This window comes from Orycteropus afer, unplaced genomic scaffold (genome assembly GCF_000298275.1).
Source record: "Orycteropus afer afer isolate SDZICR_OR568_19922 unplaced genomic scaffold, OryAfe1.0 scaffold00178, whole genome shotgun sequence".
Lineage (NCBI taxonomy): Eukaryota > Metazoa > Chordata > Mammalia > Tubulidentata > Orycteropodidae > Orycteropus > Orycteropus afer.
Window position 1 is genome coordinate 7,167,688 of NW_006921765.1, and position 10,796 is coordinate 7,178,483.

The 10,796-nt window shown below is 40.4% G+C and overlaps 1 protein-coding gene across 1 annotated transcript in view; it reads right to left on the reverse strand.

Annotated features, from left to right (window-relative positions):
* The window catches only part of DDX25 (DEAD-box helicase 25), a 35,373-nt gene extending 24,782 nt beyond the window's left edge, over positions 1-10,591 (reverse strand). Inside the window, exons 1-8 of the mRNA XM_007947240.2 lie at positions 10,424-10,591; positions 9,556-9,622; positions 9,247-9,291; positions 8,658-8,793; positions 7,094-7,186; positions 6,878-6,980; positions 5,082-5,196; positions 3,664-3,841 (exon numbers count right to left, since the gene is read on the reverse strand). Coding sequence (XP_007945431.1) covers positions 3,664-3,841; positions 5,082-5,196; positions 6,878-6,980; positions 7,094-7,186; positions 8,658-8,793; positions 9,247-9,291; positions 9,556-9,622; positions 10,424-10,486 — 800 coding nt within the window. The 5' untranslated portion in view covers positions 10,487-10,591. The remainder of the gene's footprint in view (positions 1-3,663; positions 3,842-5,081; positions 5,197-6,877; positions 6,981-7,093; positions 7,187-8,657; positions 8,794-9,246; positions 9,292-9,555; positions 9,623-10,423) is intronic.
* Positions 10,592-10,796: the final 205 nt, after the last annotated feature.

Here is a 10,796-nt window from a genome sequence, read left to right on the forward strand (position 1 = left end):
ATACTGGCTGTTGACCCCAACCAATGATGAACCCATGATCTCCAGGCTGAATGGTAGATTGTGCACTCACGGACAGTTGTAGGCAGCACAACAGAATCCCAAGCCACAGAAGAGTGTCTCTTTTCCCAGGATGTCCATAAATATACTGGAAGCAGGCCACACCCCTAGGGAAACCCTTTTCAATGGATTGGCTGCTCAAAACACATACATCTTATCCCATCATTGGAACAAGCCACATCACAATTGCTTACACCACACAGAATTGTGGTCCAGCCAAGTTGACACACAGCTCCAACTATCATGGAGATTAAACAAGATTTTATATAAATGGAAAGATGTTCCAGGTTCACAGATTGGGATATTTAATATTTTAAAAATGTCAGTACTATTCCAAAGTGATCTGTAGATTCAACACAATCCCAATTAAAATTCTAACAGCCTTCTTCACAGAAATGGAAAAACCAAACCTTAACTTTAGATGGAATGGCAAAAGGCCCTGAATAGCTAAAGCAATACTGACAGAGAAGAACAAAGTAGGAGGAGTCATACTTCCTGGATCAAAACATATTACACGCTTATAGTAATCAAAACAACCTGGTACTGGTATAATAGACACATAGACCAATGGAAGAGAATGGAAAGTCCTGAAATAAACCCCTCACATCCACGGTCAACTAATTTTTGACAACGGGGTTAAGTCTATTCAGTGGGGAAATGAAGAGTCTCTTCCGTAAATGATATTGGGAAAAATGGATTTTCACATGCAGAAAAATAAAACAGGATCCATGCCTGACACTATATACAAAAACAAATTGAAAATAATTAAGGAATTTTAAATGCGAAAACTAAAACCATAAAATTCTTAGAAGAAAATGTAGGAACAAGGCATCAGGCCTAGCTTTTAAAAATGGACTGTCTGACATACTAATTTAAAAAAGCATGAACAACAAAAAAAAGACAAAATAGATAAAAAGGACCTCATAAAAAGTTAAAACTTTTGTTCACCAAAGACTTTAATAAAAAGTAGAAAGACAAGGTACCACCCTGGGAGAGTATCTTTGGGAACCATATATCTGATAAGACTCTAATAACCAAAACATGTAAATTTTTACAACAAAAACACAATAACCCAATCAAAATATGGGCAAAGGATCTAAATACCTATTTCACCAAAGAGTATATTCAAATAATCACCAAACACATGAAACGATGCTCAAGGTCATTAGCCATTAGATAAATGCTAATGAAAACCACAATGAGATAACATTTCACTCCCTTTAGGATGGCTAAGATTAAAAAGAAAAAGAAAAAATATTGGGGAAGATGTGGAGAAATTGAAACTATTGCTAGTAGGAATGCAAAATGGTACAGCTGTTTAGGGAAATCAGTGTGGTGGATCCTCAAAAAACTAAAGATACAAAGGTACAACTTCTGACCTTTCCAAATCTGGAGCAAAGAAGAGTGAAGAAAATTAAAGACACTAAAACAATCAGTCCAAAGGACTAAGTGACTATGTGAACCTCGGCATTGATGACCTTGAAGCCAGAACTAGATGGTGCCTGGCTACCAATACCAACCTCTCTAAAAGGGATCACATTAGAAGGTCCTGGACAGAGTGGGGGAAAAAATGTGAAATGAAACTAAAAATCATTAAAAAAAAAAAAAAAAGGCCAGGCTTACTAGCTGGATATGGACTAGTAGAACCCCTGAGACTACGGCCCTAAGTCACCCTACGGACCTGGAACTGAACTAACTCTCATGGCTCAATTTTAAGTCAACGAACAGACAGGTCTGCAAGGTGATCACCACCACTAAGGAGATGTTGCTGTTGTGATGTGCTGTTGAGTCGGATCTGACTCACAGTGACCCCTCCTTGGGTTGCCGAGGCAGGATCACTACGGAACCTTCCTTCTGAGGAGTGGCTGGTGGGTTTGAACTGCCAGCCTTCTGGTTAGCAGTCAAGTGCCTCTGGCACTATGCTACCAGAGCTCCTTCTGACTTACTGAACTGTGAGAAAATAAATTTCTGTTCATTAAAGCCACCTACTTGTGATATTTCTGTTGCAGTAGCACTAAGAAACTAAGACAGATACCTACACAGGAAACCAACTAAATACAATATAAACCCACTGCCATCGAGTGGATTCCAACTCACAGTGACCTGCTTGGTAAAGTAAAGAGCGAAAAAGGGGAAGGTCCTCCATAAGATTGACTGACACAGTAGTTCCAACAATGGGATCAGGTATAGCAAGGATTGTGAGGCTGGCACAGGACCAGGCAGTGTTTTGTTCTGTTGTACATAAGGCTGCTATGAGTAAGAGCTGACTCAATGGCATCTAACAACAGGGTTAAAAAAAGGTATATAAGAAAATTGTAATTATAATCATATACTGCTTGGTTTAGTAGTGAACAACTGTCAAACTGACACAATGCTATGAATGATGCTGTTGCTGCTAGCTGCCATCTAGTCAATTCTGACTCATGGCGACCCCATGTGTTGGAGTGGAAATGGGCTCTATGGGGTTTTCTTGGCTGTTATCTTAATGGGAGAAGATCACCAGCCTTTTCTTCCATAGTACTAACTGTTAATGTTACCTAAATATTATGATAAGCAGTAGAGGAGAGGAAAATAAGAGTGAGGTGATAGGACAAAGAATTAAATCCCTATTTCCTCTCATAGGGAGCTCTGGTGGCGTAGTGCCTAAGGCATCTAACTGCTAACCAGAAGGCTGGCAGTTCAAACCCACCAGCCACTCCTTGGAAAGAAGGTTGGGCAGTCTACTTTCGTAGTGATACCACCTCGGAAACCTAAGGAGGGGTTGCTGTGAGTCAGATCTGACTTGACGGCAGTGAGTTTGGGTTTTGCACTTTTTTTTTTTGGTTTTCCTCTTATAGGAAGTCAGCAGACAATCACTAAACATTTATATTTCAAGAAAAAGAAAATAAACATATGATTTAATGACATAAAGGTAAATATCAGAAGATAGAGTTAGTCTCTAGGGGTTGGGGCAGAGGGCTACTGTTTTTCATTATAAGTCTTTCAGTACTATTTGCATATAACACTAAGCTGTGTATAACACAGTGAGCCATGTCTAATACTTTATTTAAAAATAAAAGACACCGATTTCTGAAGCCCACTCCCAGACATTCTGATTTGGTAGGTCTAAGGCTGGGCCTGGTAAGCTGTAAGTTTAAGCTTCAGGTGATTCTGATAGAGAGGTTTGAGAAAACTGTATGATTTATTTAAAATAGATACATGTCAGAAATAGAATATCAGTCTCTTGCTCTCAGGTACCAAGTTCTCTGCTTTATACAAAGTACCCACTGTACCCTCACACAATCCCCATCAGGCACTAACAGAGTATCTTTACAATTTTGCTAGAAATATAAAAAAACAACTGGCAAATCTGGCATAGAACCCATGAATGGATTCCATCTATAAGCCTGTGTTGCGCAAGTAAAGCAGTAGGGCAAGATGACAAACTGAAGCAGCTGGAAAATTAGAGGACTCTGGAGGCCTCTTGAGCTGATGAAATGAATGAAAACACAGAGTGGTTTTACAGGTGGAGGCAGTGGCAAAGTAAGCACTATATACTTAGGAGCCACAGACAAATGAGGAATTAGGACAGAAGATTCAGGAAGGAAGGACAAATTTGAAGTTTACCTCTGAATACGAAAGCTTTGATCTGAGAATCCCTGGGTATCAATCATTACATCCGCTTCATCCAGAACAAACACACGGATCTTTGTCAAATCAATTAATTTTTGCTTGAAACACCAATCTAGGACAGTCCCAGGAGTGCCAATTATAATCTGCTTGGTGATGTCAGTGCCCCTGGGAACTGGAGAGAAAGGTTTGTAAGTGCTCCTTCAAATGCAGTTTCATGCTAACAGTCCACAATTCAGAGCAGTGCAACAGAGAACTCTTTGGCAAAAGTATAGTTGATAATGATTTTCTAATGCAAACACTGTGGGTCATTGAGGTCTTTGGCTTTGCAGAGTTCTAGGATTAATTCCTGAGTATCCAGGTTTATGGTAATGAGAGTAAATAGTGCCGTATATTTGCATCAAGGTCACTTAAAAAGCCCCACTGCAGTAATCCCACTGTCCTACAGAAATACTGGCACAGCTGTGAAAAACCTACAAACTTCTGCCACATGGAAAACCACCAAAATGGCCATCAATAATTAAAAAACAAAAAAACACTGCTGTCTAATCAATTCCAACTTATAGCAACCCTTTAGGACTATGAGTTCGAACTGCAGACCTTTGGTTAGCAGCCAAAAGCTTTAACCACTATGTCAACAGAGATCCTACGGCGATTACCAAACCAATCTCACTGCTGTCAAGTCAATTCTGACTCATAGTGACCCCTCAGGTTTCTGAGGCAGTATCTCTATGGAAGTAGATTGCCCGGTCTTCCTTCCAAGATGGTCATTAACAAGCTACATTAAATAAATTATGGAATATCATGCAGCTATTCAAAAGAATGAAAAGGGGTCATGTATATATGAAGATGTCCAAAACATGTATGTTTCTGAATTGTGTGAAAAAAAGTGCTCCCATTTTTATAAGACTCTCCCAATGAAAACAAATATATTTATGTGCATTCATATGTTTCTAGAGGGTAAAGTAAAAAGCAAACAACAAAGGTCTGTGGATAATACTATAGTTATCTTTGGGAATAGGTTTTTGGAGGGCAATGAAGACTACTTTTTACTTTTACTTTCCAATATTCTGTGTTTTAAAGTTTTTTCTCCTACTATAAGCAGGTAATATTTTAATGAAATAAAAGTTATGCTGTACAAACAAATTAAATCTCCCAGAAAAGGGTGTCAAGATGTGGAAATGACACAGAGAAATTTTACCGGGTCTTTCTCGTTTGAATGTTGTGCATAGTGCTTTCTCTGCATATCACATTTAATTAAATCATTACATTTAATTTTCATAACTCTATGACACAGGTGTTTTTATTTCCCCCATTTTAGAGACGGGAAAACAGAGATGTTTTAACACAATATGCTTATTAAGGATGAAACTAGGATTTAAAAAAGAAGTCAGGAATGGTTTACTGGTACATACTTCGATTTCCTCGAACGGCATACATCACTTGAACATCCACACAGAATTTTCCCATCCGCTCAACCACACGGCCAGTTTGCAGAGCCAATTCATAAGTGGGAGCCAGGCAGAGGCACTGCAAGTAAGAGGAAAAAGGTTAGGCAAACCATTTTTCAAATTTGTAGTGCAATCAAACTTGGACAGGAAACAAAAACAAAACAGAAACTGGAGATTTTGGTTGAATAAAAATATTTTCAATTGAATAAAATTTAACAGTTGATAGATCTGAGGTGCATGTTGAGTATGGGTGCAGGAAAGGGCTGAAGGGTGGAGAAAGGGCTGCCTTTTACACACTCTTCTCTGAAACCTAAGTTTCTTAAGGAAACATAAGTTACTGGTTATCCTTTTTGGGGCTGGGCAGGGGAGGAGGATGGGCTGTAGGGAGGCTAGGAATCAATGCAAAGGAATGCAAGACAAATTCCAGGTTAAGCACTATCCTGATCACTCTCGCCTGCTACTAAAAGTCTACTTCCAGAACACTCCCTGCTTGATCTAATCCATTCTCTACACCTAGACCAAAATATCTCCCAAAACTCTTTGTTACATTTATCCCCTTCAAAATGGTTGTAGTTTATAAAGGAAAATGATGGAAGACACTGGTGATATTTAATGTACTTATGTGCCTCTGTTAGGGATCTGTGGTGGAGAAGTAAGGGAAACAAAAAGCCAAAGTGCAAAAAATATTTCCTGTAGGCACATCTCAACATTTGTTCAAGCACAGCTTTTACTGAAGAATTTTTAGAGAATATTAAGCCTCAAATATAAACTTCACTGAACTTGTCTAAACTGCAGAAGATTTCACACGTCTGGTATTAGTCATCTGCATCTACAGCTTACTTTGCTGATCAGACTGCATGCTTCTATTTTCCATAACATTTGGTGCAGAGCAGGCAATCAGCTTCTCAAATGAGTCAATGAATGCAGTCTGGACAAAGGGGAGAGATTACTAGCTGATTTATACAAGGGGAAACTAGATTATGAGGATGGTGAGCTCGGTTTCAGCCCCTGCAGAGCCCCCCCTCTGACTATGTGACCTCGTTGTTGTTGTTATGTGCCATCAAGTCGGCCCCTACTCATAGCAACCCCTCCTTGGGTTTCCGAAGGCAGTATCACTACAGACGTAGGATTGACCAACCTTCCTTCCGAGGAGTGGCTGGTGGGTTTGAACCGCCAGCCTTCTGGTTAGCAGTCAAGTGCCTTAGGCACTATGCTACCAGAGCTCTCATATGAGCTTAGTAAGGGTGAGATACTTCCCGCTCTAAGCCTTGGTTTCCTCCTCGGCTAACTGAGCTAGGTGGACTAATCTTCTAGTCCTACAGCTATGTAGATATCATTATTGAGTGCTTACTTTATGCCAAGCACAGTGCTAAAAACTTTATGTGCCTTATTTTATTTAATCCTCCCAACAACCTATGAGGCATTAATTCATTCAACCATTCAATGTTATTGAGTGATTTCTGCAAGACAGGCAACTATGTCAAGTGCTGAGATTCAAGAGTGAACAGAACTATGCTCCATGTCTTTATAGATATTAGCTCTAATTTACAGACAAGGAAACTGAGACAGAGAGATCTGCCAACTTGCCTAAAACATTCAGCTAGTACGTGGAGAAGGTGGAACTGGAACCAGTCAGACTATAGAGTTTGTGCTCTCAATCACTGTTCCATACTGTGATTTTTTATGAAATAATGCCTTTTCATTATTAAAATATCACTGGCATCACAAGCATTCCCATTCCTCCCTCAGCCTTTCCTTACCTGTGGGAACAATTCCAACACATTGACTCTGCTTAGCATTGCCAAGACAAAGGCAGCTGTCTTTCCTGTTCCAGATTGGCTCTGTGCTATGAGGTTCTGCGGTCTGTAGGAAAAAGTGGATCACTGGACATAAAATAAATACATGATCCTGGGTGTAAACTGAAAATAAGAAACTGAAAACAACCATGTTGGAATACCACTCCCCTGGAAACTCACGGATGTGCCAGCATCATAGGGAGAGCCATCTCTTGGATTTTGGATGGTCTATTAAACCCCATCGCATAAATCCCTTTTAGTAACTCTTCCTTTCTGTCAAACAAACAAACAAACAAACACACTTAAAGCCTAAGAAATAAACACTTAGAAGGTACATGTCTAAATTAAGCTACTTCACAAGTGCAATTAAAAGAGGTATTTTAAAATTTATCATTCATACCTCAAAAGCCTCAAACATATACAAGTATGCCCATAAAGTTTGACCAAAAAAATGACAATGCCATAAGCAGTGTCAGATTACCCAGTAAGGTAAATATGGGTTTACTTGTGCTTAGTTACTAATCTAGAGCAAACAATTTCACATTTTTTCACCACATCAAAGATTCTACTTCCAGTAGGTACGGCTGGCATGTCTTGCTCTCAATGCCATAGCACCTTCCTAAAGAATCAAAGCCTCTTTTCCAATCTACAATCCCTGAGAAGAAATGGAATACCCAATAAGCAAGGTAAGCACGGGATTACTTGTTGCCTACATGGTGAAAAACATATGAGACTGTTCACTATAGATTAGTAAATAAGCACAAGTAATCTTGTGTGTACTTGCAACTGGGTAATCCATCCCTGGCTATAAACCTAGGCTAAAGACAATGGTAGGACACTATAGTTTTACATCTTATTGAAAAAAACAAAAATTAATCTGATAAAAGTGTACCAGTTTGCCAAGAGAGTTATATTTTCCCTGCAAGTAGAAAGCTAAGAGATCACTTAATTTGTCAATTAGCAGCAGCCAAGTTTTAATCACAAGCAGACAATGCCTACCAATTAGAAAACATCAGGGCATTGGAATATTGGATTTTTACCCTCTATATAAGTTGGCATCAGTAACTTTCCCTTTCTGTTAAACTATGTTTCCTTGATGCCAAATCATATGTCCCTAGAGAATGTTATTCATTTTAATACCATCTGAAATAAAATATAATCAGGAACATGGAGGCCTGTAACTCATTCAAAGAGGTGGTGGGGAATGTTTGAGTCATCATTGGCTTTACCTGCATTCTGGTATGGAGAGAAGTAATCTAACAGCTGCTTAACTATCTCCCTTAAGCACCAAACCAACCAAACCCACTACCACTGAGTTGATTCCGAGTCACAGGACCCTTTAGGGCAGAGCAGAACTACCCCCATGGGATTTCCAAGGCTGTAAATCTTTATGGAAGCAAATTGTTTTCATCTTTCTCCAGAGGAGCAGCTGATAGGTTTGAATTGCCAGCCTTGTGGTAGTAGCAGCTGAATGCTTTAACTACTATGGCACCAGATCTCCTTTTCCTTAAGCACAGTAAGGTTAAAATATTGTACCATCAAAAATGTTCTCAACTGGCTAGGAAATACAGGAATGTTCTTCTTTGAACTATATGTTAACTGCATGCAAAATGTACACATTTCATTTTAATACTAAATATTAGAACATAAAGGAAATCAAGGTGGTTTTTATTATTAACAGATTAATTTGTTTTGTGCTGTGCTTTCCTGCATTTTCCTATTTTAACAGAGTAAAAATACTCACAGCCGCAGCTCTTCAAATGTCTTTACTGAGTAGAGTGGAGAACTGGGATCCTTTTGTAAGACTTCGACTTGATGACTGGATTCTACTAAGGACTGCCTGATTAACTTGTTTAAAAGTGAATTAGCTGCTAAATCCACTAGAAAAGCAAAAATAAAAAGAGAAAGTGTTGCAGGGGTGAAATCCAGCCTCTTGAATGAAATCTAATTAAGTTGTCCCTCTTCTTTCTTTTAAAAGAAAGATGTAGAAAGAACTGAGAATTTCTTCTTTCATAGGCATCGTTTCTTTTGCGCTGCTGCTGCAGACAACTTCTAACATCAAGTAAACCTACAACCATTTCCAGGAGACCTAATTCTTCTCTACCAGCTGGAAATTCTTAACCCATGCCTACAAACTCCATTTCTAGGTTCTCTAGGGAACTATGGCCCACTCCTAATTTAGTATTTCTTCTGGTATTCACTATTTATAAAGAAAACAGAAGCAAAGGCTGTTCTTTACCACATGAGATTGTACTACTCATGCATGCTGTGAAAGTGATGATTAACAGAAAACAGAATGCTAGTTGATAGATGCAAATGAATTTATCTCCTACCTACATCATCTTCTTCATCTTCTTCTGTGTAATTAACAGAAACATCTGAAAGGATGGAAGAAAAACAAGAAATGTAAAGAAAAATGCTGAGCAGATGTGTAAAGAGTGTTGTTCTAATTTCTCTTCCCGACCATGCAATGCGCACTAACAGAAGAGTCACCTAGTGAGTAAAAAGTCCACAAGGTGGTAGGGGGTGGTGGGCATGAAATTAAGGGAGCCAAAGGTATTTCAGTTGGCAAGACAAGATAGAAGCAATATATTTCAATTAACTGAGAACAGGTCAATCTGCTTTACCCTAGTAGTACTCACCTCCTTTTGGGACTGTAGTACTCTTAATACCCCGAAGGTTCTTCCGGGGGTGGATGAGGTTTGGAAACTATTGATAGACAAAAATTTCAACCAAAATTAGGAAGTAAGCCATAAGCAGCCCAGTGTGTCCCTAACAGCATCTAGAAGGGATATGGGAAAACCACTAGAGGATTTTGTTTCCATTGCAATTTTAGTTATTAAAAGATTTCTTTCAGGTTAGGTCTCTTGCATGAACTCTCCTAAAGCTGGAGGAGACTTTTTATTGCCCCTGTACATTAACTTTCTTTTCATTAGGTCTATAGCAATACTTGGAGGAGCTCTGGTAGCCTAGTGCCTAAGGCACCTGACTGCTAACCAGAAGTCTGGGGGATCAAACCCACCAGCCACTCCTGAGAAGGAAGGTTGGGCAATCTACTTCCGTAGTGTTACAGCCTCGGAAACCCAAGAAGGGGTGGCTATGAGTTGGTCGGACTTGATCGCACATAACAACAGCAATACTTGGGGGTCATAGGCACGAAAAAGCAGATGGTAGACAGGAAAGCAAGTTGGCAGATAAAACATGGAAGACAGCCGAGGTTTAAAGGCCAAATTGAGAGACTAGAAAATTAGGGACATTAGTTGGGATCACCAGCTGCTATCCCTCCTTTGGCTTCCAGGTGCCTCCGTGTCTTCATTCTGCCCTTTCAAACCAAAGGTCTTGCCAGTCTAGGGGTCTCCTTTCTCGTTCTCCTCTCCCAAACCCTTCCCACATCTCCCCTCCATCATTTGAAGCCCCGCCAAACGCTAGAGGGGCTCTCCCTCCCTTCTCCAGCAAATTTCTCCTTTCTAAACCCCACCCTTTTCCCCTCCCCGGGTTGGTGGCGGTTACGTGGCTGTTCAGCCGCTCGTTCTCCGCTGTCCCTGCGTCGCCTCCCCAAAATAACGACGCCATATCTGTGATTGCTGCTCCAGCCCCCAGCACGTGCACCCACCACTGGCGCGAGATAGTGTCCGGACCCACCAGTGGCCAATCCGCTCTCTCAGGGGGCAGGCTTAAGTCCACCCAACCGCCTACGGGCGCAATGCGCAAGCGCGGAGCTCGCTGACCCGGAGGGGAGGAGGGGGGATGTGGAAAGCGGAAAGCCTGAGGAGTATGGAAGGTGGAGGGAAACCGCTATACTGATCTTTGAGATTTCGATTTGACATTCCCTCCTCATTCGCTCCAGGTGTTAGACACTGGGGAGGGAGCGCTATGGTAGTGA